Genomic DNA, 18,220 nt, shown 5'->3' on the forward strand with positions numbered 1-18,220 from the left:
GACGCAGGACGTAAATGTACGTCCTGGTGCGGTGGTACTTAACGCACCAGGACGTACATTTACGTCCTGTGCATAACCGCGGGCATCGGAGCGATGCCCGTGTCATGCGCGGCTGATCCCGGCTGCTGATCGCAGCCAGGGACCCGCCGACAATGGCCGACGCCCGCGATCTCGCGGGCGTCCGCCATTAACCCCTCAGGTGCCGGGATCAATACAGATCCCGGCATCTGCGGCAGTTCGCGATTTAAATGAACGATCGGATCGCCCGCAGCGCTGCTGCGGGGATCCGATCATTCATAACGCCGCACGGAGGTCCCCTCTCCTTCCTCCGTGCGGCTCCCGGCGTCTCCTGCTCTGGTCTGAGATCGAGCAGACCAGAGCAGGAGATGACCGATAACACTGATCTGTTCTATGTCCTATACATAGAACAGATCAGTATTAGCAATTATGGTATTGCTATGAATAGTCCCCTATGGGGACTATTCAAGTGTAAAAAAAAATGTAAAAAAATGTAAAAGTAAAAGTAAAAAAAAAGTGAAAAATCCCCTCCCCCAATAAAAAAGTAAAACGTCCGTTTTTTCCTATTTTACCCCCCAAAAGCGTAAAAAACATTTTTTATAGACATATTTGGTATCGCCGCGTGTGTAAATGTCCGAACTATTAAAATAAAATGTTAATGATCCCGTACGGTGAACGGCGTGAACGAAAAAAAAAAAAAAGTCAAAAATTCCTACTTTTTTAATACATTTTATTTAAAAAAATTATAAAAAATGTATTAAAAGTTTTTTATATGCAAATGTGGTATCAAAAAAAAGTACAGATCATGGCGCAAAAAATGAGCCCCCATACCGCCACTTATACGGAAAAATAAAAAAGTTAGAGGTCATCAAAATAAAGGGATTATAAACGTACTAATTTGGTTAAAAAGTTTGTGATTTTTTTTAAGCGCAACAATAATATAAAAGTACGTAATAATGGGTATCATTTTAATCGTATTGACCCTCAGAATAAAGAACACATGTCATTTTTACCATAAATTGTACGGCGTGAAAACAAAACCTTCCAAAATTAGCAAAATTGCGTTTTTCGTTTTAATTTCCCCACAAAAATAGTGTTTTTTGGTTGCGCCATACATTTTATGATATAATGAGTGATGTAATTACAAAGGACAACTGGTCGCGCAAAAAACAAGCCCTCATACTAGTCTGTGGATGAAAATATAAAAGAGCTATGATTTTTAGAAGGCGAGGAGGAAAAAATGAAAACGTAAAAATTAAATTGTCTGAGTCCTTAAGGCCAAAATGGGCTGAGTCCTTAAGGGGTTAAAGGGGTATTTCGGCTTTATACATCTTATCCACTATCCAAAGGATAGGGGATAAGATGTATGATCGCAGGGGTCCTGCCGCTGGGGACCCCTGCGATCCCGGTGCAGCCCCCGGCATTCTTTGCTGGGCGCTGCCTCCAAGAAGGGGACATGATGTCACGGCCACGCCCCCTCCATTCATGTCTATGGGAAGGGGCATGACGGCCGTAAAACCCCCTCCCATAGACATGAATGAAGGGGGCATGACGTCACGTCCCCTTCTCGGAGGCAGCGCCCGGCAAAGAATGCCGGGGCCTGCTCCGGGATCGCAGGGGGTTTCCAGCGGCAGGACCCCTGCGATCTTACATCTTATCCCCTATCCTTTGGATAGTGGATAAGATGTATAAAGCCGGAATACCCCTTTAATATAGTTTTATGCTTTATGGCTCTTCTTTACCTAGCTGGTGCATGGTTCTGTTTATTTCGACACAACATGGCACCATGACACCTATGGGAATGCACAACGTGACCTCATGATCACAAAAATGTAACACTTCCCCCTTGTTTCTCTAAATATGACCCACATTTGACCAATTTATTGACTTGATAGAGATATTCCTGAGCTTTATTTCAAAAAGTTCCATTAGAAAGGAAAAGCAAATGTTATACCCCACACAAAGAGAATGACAGAGTGTTGTCCTGGCGAGGGACAGTATAGAAAGTGTAAACTTCTGCTGAGGCTTTACACATCGAGGCGACTATTCAGGAGGACAGCTCGGCCACGGACATCCTCACATACTTCCAAAAAATTTACTTCTTGCTACTGGTCAGAAATCGAACACTTTGGGATTCACAGCAGATTTGAGCAACTCGGTTCCGGCTTTGATGTATCTATTCACAGATGAACCTGAAAAAGGATAATAACCAAGTTAAAGGGGTCATCCAGGACTAGAAAAACACAGTTATTTTCTTTCAAAAACAGCTCCCGTCTGTCTCCAGGTTGTGTGTGGTTCTGCAGTTCAGTTCCATTGAAGTTGGAAAAAACACACCAAACCTGGAGACAGATGGGGATCTGTTTTTGAAAGAAATTAGTTGTGTTTTTCTATTCTTGGATAACCCCTTTATCCATTATGAATTCCATAAACACCTCCAGGAATACTGTACTCTCCGACTTGATGTGACCTCAGGTGTTAAAGGGAAATTTGGGATTTTTTTTATTTGACTATGCTACAGTGGCTAAAGTTCATGCAGTTCATAATAAAGTGTCTGTACCTGTGTATGATGGCTGGTCTCGCAATTCAATGTAATCTTTGCCCCGATGTTCATTTTTAGCAGCATACAAAATGCGTCTTGTCTCAGCTTTTCCCAGACTGCAGTGCAGCCCAAGACATTACATTACTATTCAGGTGTTGAAAGGGCGCCTGTCTGCTTCAATGGGTGGAGCAACCGCTGGGTGAGGGGGAGTTAATTCTTCACAGGGCTGCAGGGAATTGTAGTTTCAAGCTCAGCACGCATGGATGGGAGCTCGGCTGTGCTGCAATGGGTGGGGTAACTGATGTGTGGAAGGGAGAAAAGTGGCCTCTCACTTACAAACAAGGGATCCTGAGACTTGTGTTGGAGGGAGGGAACGAGAGAATATGCAAAGTAACATATGTCATACCCTTGAAAGACACAATGTATATAATGATATAGTAAGATGATTACCATTTGTATTTGCTTGTATGATATGTAAATTATGAAGGATGGGGTTTCTGGAGAAAATTGAAATACCCATTCCGGGTTTTCCATTTGTCTAGGATTTTAAGTTCGATGGCATAATGGGTTGCGTGACCCTTTAACTATGTATTTTAGTAGTGTGTTTTTGTAATGTAATTAGTCTACGATTAAGCACCTGCTGGTGTAAAACGCGTCAGACAATCTTATCTGCTATGTGATTCTTATGCTAAGATGTCATTATTTATTTATTTATTTATTTTTTAAATCAACTGGTGCCAGAAAGTTAAACAGATTTGTATATTACTTCTATTAAAAAATCTTAATCCTTCCAGTACTTATTAGCAGCGTTATACTACAGAGGAAATGCTTTTCTTTTTGGTTTTCCCTTCTGTCACAACCACAGTGCTCTCTGCTGACCTCTGCTGTCCATTTTAGGAACTGTCCAGAGCAGGAGAAAATCCCCATAGCAAACATATGCTGCTCTGGACAGTTCCTAAAATGGACAGCAGAGGTCAACAGAGAGCACTGTGGTTGTGACAGAAAATAAATCCAAAAAGAAAAGCATTTCCTCTGTAGTATACAGCCCCTAAAAAGTACTGGAAGGATTAAGATTTTTATATAAAAGTAATTTACAAATCTGTTTAACTTTCTGCCATCAGTTGATAAAAAAAAAAAAAGAAAAGTTTTCCACTGGAGTAACCCTTTAAAGCAAGCTTCATTTATCCTCCCACCTCGAGTGCCATACATATCCTTTCTTACATTCTGTGCTTACAGGTCCAGTTATTACCTTATTCTTGATTCTCCGTCACCTCCTGTGGCTCACTAGATTGAACATCACTGACAGGTTCTATGACAATAAGAAATTTCTCTCATTAATCTGAAAGTGCCAACTCAAGGATAAAGAAATACCATGTCCGAGACCACTTAGGACTCCTACCTTCAGTTGGTGCCACCTCACTTGGCTCCTGGGAGGACTCTGAGTAAATGTAAGAAAAAGAAAGGATCACCATATCAGTCTCGGCAAACAATACTTTGGCCCACTAAATAGATACAACGCCTCTTCTACATGGTACTACTCACAAGGTTCTCAGATCCTGTACAAAAACAATGACATCAGTGATTGTTTATTGCCGCAACTTGTGTTAAACTTACCCTGGGATTCTACTTCATTTTCTGTTAATGGAGTCTCATTTTCTGAGACCGGGGCCTCAGATTCCGCTGAAGGAGTCTGATTCTCTGTGGATGAAGCTTCTGGGTCAACTGGGGAGGCTTCATTCGGTACGGGTGGAGCCTCACAAGCAATGGCCACAACATTCGTGGACAGATCATCTGGGTCTTCAGATGGAGATTCAGGATCTGCGGGTGGAGCCTCAGCCTCTGTGGATGGAGCCTCAGCCTCTGCGGATTGAGCCTCAGCTTCTGCGGATGGAGTCTCATCCTCTGTGGATGGAGCCTCTGCTGATGGAGCTTCAGCTTCTGCGGATGGAGCCTCAGCTTCTGTGGATGGAGCCTCAGCCTCTGTGGATGGAGCATCAGCTTCTGTAGATGGAGCATCAGCTTCTGTAGATGGAGCTTCAGCTTCTGTAGATGGAGCTTCAGCTTCTGTGGATGGAGCCTCAGCTTCTGTGGATGGAGCCTCAGCTTCTGTGGATGGAGCTTCAGCTTCTGTGGATGGAGCCTCAGCCTCTGTGGATGGAGCTTCAGCTTCTGTGGATGGAGCATCAGCTTCTGTAGATGGAGCTTCAGCTTCTGTGGATGGAACTTCAGCTTCTGTGGATGGAGCCTCAGCCTCTGTGGATGGAACTTCACTGTCTGTGGATGGAGCTTCACTGTCTGTGGATGGAGCTTCACCGTCTGTGGATGGAGTTTCCCCATCTGTGGTTGGAGGTTCAGTGTCTGGGGATGAAGCTTCAGTGTCTAGTGGTGGAACCTCGTTTTCTGTTGATGGAGCCTCAGCATCCGGAGACTCACTTTCTGTAGAGGGTTTACTGTCCTCTGAGGGGGCATCTGTGCTGTCTGATGGAACATTCTCCGTGGATGAAGCTTCAGTATCTGCTGGTAGAGTCTCGCTCTCAGGAACTGGTGTCTCCTCACTAGACATGTCTGGTGAAGCCTCAGGCGCTGACCTATTGCAAATTACAAAAAGGAGCAAAATAAAGGTTACCCGGTAAGCACTAAAGTATCAAAAATGTACATAAATGGCTCTACGCTTTAAGCTGTTCTCTAAGACTTCTTCAAAGTCTAAATCCCCAGCTGGGAGAAGATTTTGGAGATACATGTAGCTTCATATTCTCTTGTCAGTATTCAGACCCTGCAGCAGTAAGAGAGTACACGCTACATTATCAAGAGCAAATCTAGGCCAGTGCTGCAGGGGGTGAAGGTTGACCTCTTGGGCCAAGTTCAGACATTTTTTCGCAGAGTATGAAATAAATGGGAAATAACTGGGAAGGAGGTTTATAAAGGTCTCCTCACATTTTGGCTTTGGATACCTTGTGATTCTCAGAACTCCCTGCAGCAGCATTCCTGATCTGTCACATGTTTGTAGAGATTTTACACTGTAGATTTAATACACAATACCATATCATGAGTTTACCATAGAAAATATTTTCAAAATATTTCCTAGATCTCCTGCTTTAACCCCTTTGTGATATCTATGTGGGCTCTGGACTCTGTATTCAGCAGGAACTGGCTGCGTATTACAGCTAAATTTTTTTGGCAGCAATTGGAATCAGAGACAACTCTGATCCCAGTTGTTTAATCCCCTAGATGCTTTGGTCAGTATTGACAGAGGCATCTAAGTGGATAGAAATCATGTCACAGTCCCCTCTGTCTTCCAAATGACCACCCTGTGACCCAGTCTAATGGCAGGTGAAGGACACCTGACTGATGGTGACTATTGCAACCTGCTAGAAGTATAATAGGAAAATAGCAAAGTAAAAGCACACTGCAATACAGAATTATTGCAGTGCTCTAAATAGTGGTCCCTCAACTTACAATGGCCTCAGGTTACCATATTTTCAGTCTTTTCTGGACCATTGTAACCTGAAACCATCCTCACCATACAATGTGTTACTTGTTACTTTTTTAGGACACTGTGTGTACTGTAAAGGACCCTGAAGAAGCTCCTGTCTTTTACATTGATTTACAGTGATTTACAGATCCCAGCAGGTCTTTCTTACTTTTCTACGTAAGGACTTGCTTTATCTGTATTAGACAAAAAATTTGTCTCAGACTGATAGGGTAAAGGGCAGGGGTATTCAACTGGCGGACCGCGGTCCAGATCCGGACCGTGGCCGCTAGTCATGCGGACCTCTGGCCGGATCTCCCCTCATTCATTTTTATAGGTGTCTTTAAGACAACAATACAAATTAATAGTCGCGGCCCGGAGCAAAGGAGCACTGTGTTCCCTGCCCGGCCGCCCCGGAGCTTCTCCTATGATGCAGGCAGCATGATTAGCACTGCCTGCATCATCTGCTCTGGCCAGGCCTGACTAGAAGAGGCCAGAGCAATGGAGCAGCATGGGACCTGGGATGGGAGCCAAGCTCTCCGGTACAAATTTGTGTCCCCCCACCTGTGACTCTCCAGTTGTTGTAGAACTACAGCTCCCATCATGACATTCTGTCTGTGCATGATGGGAGTTGTAGTTTTCAACAGCTGGAGAGTCACAGTGGCAAAGTTCATGTAGGGGCACAGTGGTATCCTTCATTCTGGTGGCACAGTGGCATAATTAATTCTGGGGCACAGTGGCATAAATAACTCTGGGGCACAGTGGCATAATAAATTCTGGGGGCACAGTGACATAAATAACTATGGGGCACAGTGGCATAATTAATTCTGGGGGCACAGTGGCATAAATAACTCTGGGGCACAGTGGCATAAATAACTCTGGGGCACAGTGGCATAAATAACTCTGGGGCACAGTGGTATAATTAATTCTGGGGGCACAGTGGCATTAATAACTCTGTGGCACAGTGGCATAACTAATACTGGGGGCACAGCGGCATCATTAATTCTGGGAGTCACAGTGACATCATTAATTCTGGGGTCACAGCAGCATAACTAATCGTTGTGGCACAGTGGCATCATTAATTCTGGTGGCCCAGTGGCTTCATTAATTCTGGGGGCACAGTGGCACAATTAATTCTGGGGGCACAGTGGCATCATTAATTCTGGGGGCACAGTGGCACAATTAATTCTGGGGGCACAGTGGCATAATTAATTCTGGGGGCACAGTGGCATAATTAATTCTGGGGGCACATTGGCATAATTAACTCTGGAGCAGTGGCATCATTAATTCTGGGTGCACAGTGGCATCAATTATTTGGGGGCACAGAGGTACAATTAGTCAGTACAGGGCACAGTGTTTGTCAAAAATGTATTTGGGGGTGTTACGCCGAGCGCTCCGGGTCCCCGCTCCTCCCCGGAGCGCTCGCTTCACTCCCTCCGCTGCAGCGCTCCGGTCACGTCCTCTGACCCGGGGCGCTGCGATCCTGCTGCCAGCCGGGATGCGATTCGCGATGCGGGTAGCGCCCGCTCGCGATGCGCACCCCGGCTCCCCTACCTGACTCGCTCCCCGTCTGTTCTGTCCCGGCGCGCGCGGCCCCGCTCCCTAGGGCGCGCGCGCGCCGGGTCTCTGCGATTTAAAGGGCCACTGCGCCGCTGATTGGCGCAGTGGTTCCAATTAGGGTTTTCACCTGTGCACTTCCCTATATTACCTCACTTCCCTTGCACTCCCTTGCCGGATCTTGTTGCCTTAGTGCCAGTGAAAGCGTTCCTTGTGTGTTCCTTGCCTGTGTTTCCAGACCTTCTGCCGTTGCCCCTGACTACGATCCTTGCTGCCTGCCCCGACCTTCTGCTACGTCCGACCTTGCTTCTGCCTACTCCCTTGTACCGCGCCTATCTTCAGCAGCCAGAGAGGTGAGCCGTTGCTAGTGGATACGACCTGGTCACTACCGCCGCAGCAAGACCATCCCGCTTTGCGGCGGGCTCTGGTGAAAACCAGTAGTGGCTTAGAACCGGTCCACTAGCACGGTCCACGCCAATCCCTCTCTGGCACAGAGGGTCCACTACCTGCCAGCCGGCATCGTGACAGTAGATCCGGCCATGGATCCCGCTGAAGTTCCTCTGCCAGTTGTCGCTGACCTCACCACGGTGGTCGCCCAGCAGTCACAACAGATAGCGCAACAAGGCCAACAGCTGTCTCAACTGACCGTTATGCTACAACAGTTGCTACCACAGCTTCAGCAGTCATCTCCTCCGCCAGCTCCTGCACCTCCTCCGCAGCGAGTGGCCGCTCCTGGGATACGCTTATCCTTGCCGGATAAATTTGATGGGGACTCTAAGTTTTGCCGTGGCTTTCTTTCCCAATGTTCCCTGCATCTGGAGATGATGTCGGACCTGTTTCCCACTGAAAGGTCTAAGGTGGCTTTCGTAGTCAGTCTTCTGTCCGGAAAAGCCCTGTCATGGGCCACACCGCTCTGGGACCGCAATGACCCCGTCACTGCCTCTGTACACTCCTTCTTCTCGGAAATCCGAAGTGTCTTTGAGGAACCTGCCCGAGCCTCTTCTGCTGAGACTGCCCTGTTGAACCTGGTCCAGGGTAATTCTTCCGTTGGCGAGTATGCCGTACAATTCCGTACACTTGCTTCAGAATTGTCCTGGAATAATGAGGCCCTCTGCGCGACCTTCAAAAAAGGCCTATCCAGCAACATTAAAGATGTTCTGGCCGCACGAGAAATTCCTGCTAATCTACATGAACTTATTCACCTAGCCACTCGCATTGACATGCGTTTTTCTGAAAGGCGTCAGGAACTCCGCCAAGATATGGACTCTGTTCGCACGAGGCGTTTCGTCTCCTCGGCTCCTCTCTCCTCTGGTCCCCTGCAATCTGTTCCTGTGCCTCCCGCCGTGGAGGCTATGCAGGTCGACCGGTCTCGCCTGACACCTCAAGAGAGGACACGACGCCGTATGGAGAACCTCTGCCTGTACTGTGCTAGTACCGAACACTTCCTGAGGGATTGTCCTATCCGTCCTCCCCGCCTGGAAAGACGTACGCTGACTCCGCACAAAGGTGAGACAGTCCTTGATGTCTACTCTGCTTCTCCACGTCTTACTGTGCCTGTGCGGATGTCTGCCTCTGCCTTCTCCTTCTCTACAGTGGCCTTCCTGGACTCTGGATCTGCAGGAAATTTTATTTTGGCCTCTCTCGTCAACAGGTTCAACATCCCAGTGACCAGTCTCGCCAGACCCCTCTACATCAATTGTGTAAATAATGAAAGATTGGACTGTACCATACGTTTCCGCACGGAGCCCCTTCTTATGAGCATCGGATCTCATCATGAGAGGATTGAACTTTTGGTCCTCCCCAATTGCACCTCGGAGATTCTCCTTGGACTTCCCTGGCTTCAACTTCATTCCCCAACCCTGGATTGGTCCACTGGGGAGATCAAGAGTTGGGGGTCCTCTTGTTCCAAGAACTGTCTAAAACCGGTTCCCAGTAACCCTTGCCGTAACTCTGTGGTTCCTCCAGTAACCGGTCTCCCTAAGGCCTATATGGACTTCGCGGATGTTTTCTGCAAAAAACAAGCTGAGACTCTACCTCCTCACAGGCCTTATGATTGCCCTATCGACCTCCTCCCGGGTACTACTCCACCCCGGGGCAGAATTTATCCTCTCTCTGCCCCAGAGACTCTTGCCATGTCCGAATACGTCCAGGAGAATCTAAAAAAGGGCTTTATCCGTAAATCCTCCTCTCCTGCCGGAGCCGGATTTTTCTTTGTGTCCAAAAAAGATGGCTCCCTACGTCCTTGCATTGACTACCGCGGTCTTAATAAAATCACGGTTAAGAACCGCTACCCCTTACCCCTCATCTCTGAACTCTTTGATCGCCTCCAAGGTGCCCACATCTTCACTAAATTGGACTTAAGAGGCGCCTATAACCTCATCCGCATCAGAGAGGGGGACGAGTGGAAAACGGCATTTAACACCAGAGATGGACACTTTGAGTATCTGGTCATGCCCTTTGGACTGTGCAATGCCCCTGCCGTCTTCCAAGACTTTGTCAATGAAATTTTTCGTGATCTGTTATACTCCTGTGTTGTGGTATATCTGGACGATATCCTAATTTTTTCTGCCAATCTAGAAGAACACCGCCAGCATGTCCGTATGGTTCTTCAGAGACTTCGTGACAACCAACTCTATGCCAAAATTGAGAAATGTCTGTTGGAATGCCAATCTCTTCCTTTTCTAGGATACTTGGTCTCTGGCCAGGGACTACAAATGGATCCAGACAAACTCTCTGCCGTCTTAGATTGGCCACGCCCCTCCGGACTCCGTGCTATCCAACGCTTTTTGGGGTTCGCCAATTATTACAGGCAATTTATTCCACATTTTTTTACCATTGTGGCTCCTATCGTGGCTTTAACCAAAAAAAATGCTGATCCCAAGTCCTGGCCTCCTCAAGCAGAAGACTCCTTTAAACGACTCAAGTCTGCCTTTTCTTCGGCTCCCGTGCTCTCCAGACCTGACCCTTCCAAACCCTTCCTATTGGAGGTTGATGCCTCCTCAGTAGGAGCTGGAGCTGTTCTTCTACAAAAAAATTCTTCCGGGCATGCTGTCACTTGTGGTTTTTTCTCTAGGACCTTCTCTCCAGCGGAGAGGAACTACTCCATCGGGGATCGAGAGCTTCTAGCCATTAAATTAGCACTTGAGGAATGGAGGCATCTGCTGGAGGGATCAAGATTTCCTGTTATTATCTACACCGACCACAAGAACCTCTCCTACCTCCAGTCGGCCCAACGGCTGAATCCTCGCCAGGCCCGGTGGTCTCTGTTCTTTGCCCGATTTAATTTTGAGATTCACTTTCGTCCTGCCGATAAGAACATTAGGGCCGATGCTCTCTCTCGTTCCTCGGATGCCTCAGAAGTTGATCTCCCTCCGCAACACATCATTCCACCTGACTGCCTGATCTCCACTTCTCCTGCCTCCATCAGGCAGACTCCTCCAGGAAAGACCTTTGTTTCTCCACGCCAACGCCTCGGAATCCTCAAATGGGGTCACTCCTCCCATCTCGCAGGTCATGCGGGCATCAAGAAATCTGTGCAACTCATCTCCCGCTTCTATTGGTGGCCGACTCTGGAGACGGATGTTGGGGACTTTGTGCGAGCCTGCACTATCTGTGCCCGGGATAAGACTCCTCGCCAGAAGCCCGCTGGTTTTCTTCATCCTCTGCCTGTCCCCGAACAGCCTTGGTCTCTGATTGGTATGGATTTTATTACTGATTTACCCCCTTCCCGTGGCAACACCGTTATTTGGGTGGTCGTTGATCGATTCTCCAAAATGGCACATTTCATCCCTCTTCCTGGTCTTCCTTCTGCGCCTCAGTTGGCTAAACAATTTTTTGTACACATTTTTCGTCTTCACGGGTTGCCTACGCAGATTGTCTCGGATAGAGGGGTCCAATTCGTGTCTAAATTCTGGAGAGCTCTCTGTAAACAACTCAAGATTAAATTAAATTTTTCCTCTGCATATCATCCCCAGTCCAATGGACAAGTAGAAAGAATTAACCAGATCCTGGGTGATTATTTGCGACATTTTGTTTCCTCCCGCCAGGATGACTGGGCAGATCTCCTTCCATGGGCCGAATTCTCGTATAACTTCAGGGTCTCTGAATCTTCCTCCAAATCCCCATTTTTCGTGGTGTACGGCCGTCACCCTCTTCCCCCCCTCCCTACCCCCTTGCCCTCTGGTCTGCCCGCTGTGGATGAAATTTCTCGTGACCTTTCCATTATATGGAGAGAGACCCAAAATTCTCTCTTACAGGCTTCTTCACGCATGAAGAGGTTCGCGGATAAGAAAAGAAGAGCTCCCCCCGTTTTTTCCCCTGGAGACAAGGTATGGCTCTCCGCTAAATATGTCCGCTTCCGTGTCCCTAGCTACAAGTTGGGACCACGCTATCTTGGTCCTTTCAAAATTTTGTGTCAAATTAATCCTGTCTCTTATAAACTTCTTCTTCCTCCTTCTCTTCGTATCCCTAATGCCTTTCACGTCTCTCTTCTCAAACCACTCATCCTCAACCGTTTTTCTCCCAAATCTGTTCCTCCCACTCCTGTTTCCGGCTCCTCGGACGTCTTCTCGGTCAAGGAAATTTTGGCTGCCAAAAAGGTCAGAGGGAAAAATTTTTTTTTAGTAGACTGGGAGGGTTGTGGTCCTGAAGAGAGATCCTGGGAACCTGAGGACAACATCCTTGACAAAAGTCTGCTCCTCAGGTTCTCAGGCTCCAAGAAGAGGGGGAGACCCAAGGGGGGGGGTACTGTTACGCCGAGCGCTCCGGGTCCCCGCTCCTCCCCGGAGCGCTCGCTTCACTCCCTCCGCTGCAGCGCTCCGGTCACGTCCTCTGACCCGGGGCGCTGCGATCCTGCTGCCAGCCGGGATGCGATTCGCGATGCGGGTAGCGCCCGCTCGCGATGCGCACCCCGGCTCCCCTACCTGACTCGCTCCCCGTCTGTTCTGTCCCGGCGCGCGCGGCCCCGCTCCCTAGGGCGCGCGCGCGCCGGGTCTCTGCGATTTAAAGGGCCACTGCGCCGCTGATTGGCGCAGTGGTTCCAATTAGGGTTTTCACCTGTGCACTTCCCTATATTACCTCACTTCCCTTGCACTCCCTTGCCGGATCTTGTTGCCTTAGTGCCAGTGAAAGCGTTCCTTGTGTGTTCCTTGCCTGTGTTTCCAGACCTTCTGCCGTTGCCCCTGACTACGATCCTTGCTGCCTGCCCCGACCTTCTGCTACGTCCGACCTTGCTTCTGCCTACTCCCTTGTACCGCGCCTATCTTCAGCAGCCAGAGAGGTGAGCCGTTGCTAGTGGATACGACCTGGTCACTACCGCCGCAGCAAGACCATCCCGCTTTGCGGCGGGCTCTGGTGAAAACCAGTAGTGGCTTAGAACCGGTCCACTAGCACGGTCCACGCCAATCCCTCTCTGGCACAGAGGGTCCACTACCTGCCAGCCGGCATCGTGACAGGGGGCATAGCGTGTGGCAGTAATATTGCAGGGGAATAGTGTGTGGCAGTAATATATCAGGGGCCCAATGTGTGGCAGAATTTTATTCAGGGGGGTATGGTGTGTGGCAGAATGTTTTTCATTGGTACAGTGTGTGGCAGTAATATAGCAGGGGTACAGTGTGCGGCAGTTTTATATTCGGGGTACAGTGTGTGGCAGTATTATATTCAGGGGTACAGTGTGTGGCAGTATTATATTCAGGGGTACAGTGTGTGGCAGTATTATATTCAGGGGTACAGTGTGTGGCAGTATTATATTTAGGGGTACAGTGTGTGGCAGTATTTTATTCAGGGGTACAGTGTGTGGCAGTATTATATTCAGGGGTACAGTGTGTGGCAGTATTCAGGTCATACATCCTCCACACTTCAGTTTCTAGTTTGCTCTTTCATGGCACTGAGGCCGCTATTTGTGAACCAGGCCTTAGCATTCAGCTCGGACCTTCACTGGATCAGCGGACCCTCACTAAAGATAGTTGAGTTCCCCTGGTATAGGGGATATCTCCTCAATAGTGTCCAACTGGTACACATCTGTGTCCCAAAAAAACACCCATACAATTATAATGCTATATGACCTCCAAAAGAATACACAAGAAAACATAGCAAAAATGTAGTCATTCCTAGGATATAATGCAATTATTAGTAATCTTTATTGATATTATTTAAAAATGGGAGGAACTCTTCCCCAAAGGGAGAAAAAACAAACAAATGAACAAGTGTCACTCCAGCATCCTTACATGCCTATGCATACATATACAATGTAGCACCTATAGAACCATATGACTATTCAAAGTGCATGTGCATAAAATCAGAATCGCATATATAAAGGTTACAGCATACAGAGTACTGAAACACAGCTACATCACTGTACATCAATCACAAGGCGAGCGGAGACTGGAGCGACACCACTCCAACGGGGTGTTTCGTCAGAAAGCCTTCAACGAGGAGTGTGACCCAATCTACCACTGTTTGTATCCTTCACAGCCCATAGATCCTCTTTCCTCCGATATACTTGCTAATAATTGTACAAGGTAATAATGCTTATCCTATTAATGAACCATGATTTTGTGTTGGAGACAGCCTTAAAGGGGTACTCCAGCGCTAAGACATCTTATCCCCTATCCAAAGGATAGGGGATAAGAGGCCTGATCGTGGGGGTCCCGCCGCTGGGGACCCCGGTGATCTTCCTTGCAGCACCTTGTTACAATCAGTCCCAGCTGTCACGCCCCCTCCCATAGGCTTGCATTGAGGGGGCAGAGCGTGATGTCACACATGGGCGGGGCCATGACGTCACAATGCTCCAACCCCGTGATCGCCAGTCATCACACCCGGAGCGAACACGCTCCGGGGACTGATTGTAATGGGGTGCCGTGTGCAAGATCATGGGGGTCCCCAGCGGCGGGACTCCCGCGATCAGGCATCTTATCCCCTATCCTTTGGATAGGGGATAAGATGTCTTAGCGCCGGAGTACCCCTTTAAGTCTTCACTTACATGCACAATTTTTATTGTATTGCATATGCATACATAGTGGTGACTGATTTTTCTAATTTGCTTGTTATTGTTAAAGGGGTATTCCAGGCAAAAACTTTTTGTATATATATATCAACTGGCTCCAGAAAGTTAAACAGATTTGTAAATTACTTCTATTAAAAAATCCTTCCAATAGTTATTAGCTTCTGAAGTTTTCTGTCTAACTGCTCTATGATGATGTCAAGTCCCGGAAGCTGTGCATGATGGGAAAATTTCCCCATAGGAACTGCACAGCTCCCGGGACATGAGTCATCATTGAGCAGTTAGGTAGAAAGTAACAACTCAACTTCAGAAGCTAATAACTATTGGAAGGATTAAGATTTTTTAATAGAAGTAATTTACAAATCTGTTTAACTTTCCGGAGCCAGTTGATATATAAAAAATTTTTTTTTGCCTGGAATACTCCTTTAAATCTTGAAAAACTATATATATATATATATATATATATATATATATATATATATATATATACACATAAAATATACAAAAAGAAAAACTAAACAACAAGAAAGGGAGTAAGTTTTGTATTTTAAATATAAAACTTACCCCCATCCTTGTTTTGTTTTAAGCAAAAAAAGGTAACGCACAGAAGTGGTATTGCCACATGTGCAATGTCCAAACTATAACAAAATATAAAGCTATTAATCTTAAGAAGAAAAAGAAAAAAAAATGCCAAAATTGCTGTTTTTGGCCACCCTCATGTTGAGGGTTAGTCATATGTTACTGTCTACATCTAACACAATAGTGCACCTAAATGTATGTATTCTATGTAAAAAAGGGTTCAGAAAAAGTATTTAAACAAACAAAAATTAAATTGAGTGTCGCAAAATACAAATAATATAACATTTCTTTTTTTTTTTTTTTTTTTTTTTTTTAACAACAGAATGAAATGGCAGAATTTTCCTTTTCATTATTCACAAATAATTTTTGGGAAGATTTTGCATTACTCTTTATAGGAAATTGAAGAATTCCCTTAAAAATGAACATTTTTCCAGCTTAAAAAAAAAATGATAATAAGCCTATCTGCCTCTGTTGATGAAAAAAAATAAAGCTGCGACAGGGCAAGGAGGAAAACAATGCAAATTGAAAAAAGGAAATTGGTGTCTGTAGTAGTTTAATACATGAACCCCAATGTTTTTATCATAAAAGGTAGTATTTCGGATCGTAGGGGTATATAGATTTTTAGGTTTTTGGGATTTTGGCTCCATATAACAGAAGTGATATCTGGAAGGAAAGTGACGAGTCCCTGGATGATGCTTATTAGATAGGTGTCCTTACCTCTTCCTCCCCTCACATTGCTGTCTAGGGCCATCAAGTCTTATAGACAAGTGAGAAGAAAGTTTAAAGCAGAGATGCCATGAAGATCCCAGCACCAGGTCTGTTCCTTTGCACTTACCTTGTGTTGCTCTGGATCTTCTCTACTAGGAGGGGATGGATGCTTGCACAGTCTTTAAAGTCCTACACCGTCAGGGGGAGTGTACAAGGCATCAAAGAGCTAGGCGGGCTGAGATGATGCGTTGACTATACCGCCTCAGGCAAGAAATGGTTAAAGGAATCTGAAGTTGAAGTATTGAAGGGACTGTTATAGGCTGAAAAGACTCAAAGAACTGTACAATGCTACATTCTCCATCATTAGCTGCTGTATCTAAGCCTACTCTATATCATACTGAGACGGCGTATCCAAAGCAGATTTTCCTAATGATGTCACTAATGTGTCACTCATCCCAATACATCAGGACATACCTGACTACTGAAGGGGGGCTACTATCTAAGAACATACAGTACATGATAACTGTGGGTGACATACCTACTAAATAGCTAAACGTCCTGCCTACTGTGGGACATACCTACCTAATGGGGGACCAACCATCCTATATCTACTGAATGGGTGAACTACCATCTAATTTTTGTCTATATTTTACTGTGCGGGGCACCAAGGGGGGGGGGGGGGGGGCATTATTACAGTTTGGGGCCTATAGATTGTGTGGTGGTGGTGGTGGTGTTGGGTGCACTAGTCTAACATATTGGTCCTGCAGTTGCCGAAGAGATGGGTTTTGGCTGGAAGAAGTTATTCAGTGTGTTCATGATGTGCAAGCATTATTTGGGCCTTGTACTGGTATTAAGGGGCGGACTGACCGTTCAATCACTTTGGACCTAAATGGAGGGCCCGGCAACGTGAAGGACCTACCCAATACATCACCACTACACAGTTAATTGGTATGAATAGCAAATGGGGTTGTTGGGTTCTGCCTACATACATTTGGGGGGGGGGGGGGGTTGAGTTCTGCCTATATACATTGGGTAAAGGGGTTGGGTTCTGCGTATATACATGGAGTGAGGGGGTTGTGGGGTTCTGCTTATATACATGGGGGGGGGGGTGGTGGTGGTGTCTACCTTTATCTGTTGTGTGGGGGTCATGGGTTCTGCCTTTATAGATGGGATGTGGTGGGGTGTTGGGTTCTGCCTATATACATGGGATGGGGGTGTTGAATTCTGCTTATATACAGTACATGGTATAAGAGGGTGTTGGGTTCTGCGTATATACATGGGGGGGGGGGTGTGTCTATATACGTAAGGGGGGACGGTCTGCCTATATACCTGGTGGGCTAAATTGGAGCCAATTGCACAGAGGGAGCCTAACTACTATATGGAAAGAAAGGTAATGTCCAGCGCTTGATTCTTTATTAATGCACCAGGATAGACATACAGGAACACGGTAAAAGGTGACGCGTTTCGGCTTGCACTAAGAAGCCTTCTTTCCAAGTTTTCAGACAAAGTCCACGTCAGGTCCGTGCGCCGACAACAGGGTGAGCTGTTACGTATTCTGCTCTCTAAATACTATATGGGTGCACAAAATAAGTACTAATACTGTAAAGGACCAGTGCTGGACCCGGAGGGCACCCCGGAGCATCGTGGAGGGGTAAGTAATACTTACCGCACCACACGGGGAACATTAAGCTGCTATCCGGCAGCAGCTTAAGCATTTGGCGCTGCCGGATAGCACTTAATGCGATGGCCCCGACATAAAAAAGCCTCGTATGTCGATGCTGACATCGACATGCGATGGCCTCTGAGAGGCCATCGTATGTCGATTTCATCATATTTCGGGGCCATCGTAGGTCGGGGGGTCACTGTATATATATATATATATATATATATATATATACACACACACTTATGGAACTTCTGTATAGAAAACCGGCTAGAGTTTCCTATGCAGAAAGTATAGTATACATAGTGTATGCCATCATGTACCAGCCGTGCAGGTGCCAGAAGGACCATTTTTGTCACCTTTTTCTTAGATAGGGCCCTATCAGTATGCTCAGTGTGCGCCCCTGGATCTTTTCCTGGCACATGAGCTGAACATATGTAATGAAAAAACGATATCGCCTATTATATGTGATCCTTTATCTGAGTCTGTGTATCTAAGCCCATTGTGAGATATTGCATGCTGAGCTGCTTTATCTAAACCCATCATATGTGATACTGAATCAATATCTATTATGTGTGATACAGCCCCAGAGAACTACATAGCTCTACATTTCCCGTGGATTATATTCATGAGGCTCCCCCTCCCCCCCTCCTCCTCCCTGAACATATTTGCTACATTTATAACATT

The 18,220-nt window shown here is 46.5% G+C and overlaps 1 protein-coding gene across 6 annotated transcripts in view; it reads right to left on the reverse strand.

Annotated features, from left to right (window-relative positions):
* Nucleotides 1-1,901: 1,901 nt before the first annotated feature.
* The window catches only part of LOC130296034 (sialidase-like), a 166,124-nt gene continuing 149,805 nt past the window's right edge, over nucleotides 1,902-18,220 (reverse strand). For 5 of the 6 annotated variants that reach the window (XM_056547398.1, XM_056547399.1, XM_056547400.1 and 2 more), the window contains 4 exons: nucleotides 4,172-5,145; nucleotides 3,957-3,995; nucleotides 3,807-3,866; nucleotides 1,902-2,210 (listed from right to left, as the gene is read on the reverse strand). In XM_056547398.1, the coding sequence (XP_056403373.1) occupies nucleotides 3,808-3,866; nucleotides 3,957-3,995; nucleotides 4,172-5,145 (1,072 nt within the window). In that variant the 3' untranslated portion in view covers nucleotides 1,902-2,210; nucleotide 3,807. Of the gene's footprint in view, nucleotides 2,211-3,806; nucleotides 3,867-3,956; nucleotides 3,996-4,171; nucleotides 5,146-15,997; nucleotides 16,130-18,220 lie in introns of those variants that run through there. The other variant, XM_056547401.1, reaches the window with a different exon arrangement.

Source organism: Hyla sarda, chromosome 1 (assembly GCF_029499605.1).
Source record: "Hyla sarda isolate aHylSar1 chromosome 1, aHylSar1.hap1, whole genome shotgun sequence".
NCBI lineage: Eukaryota > Metazoa > Chordata > Amphibia > Anura > Hylidae > Hyla > Hyla sarda.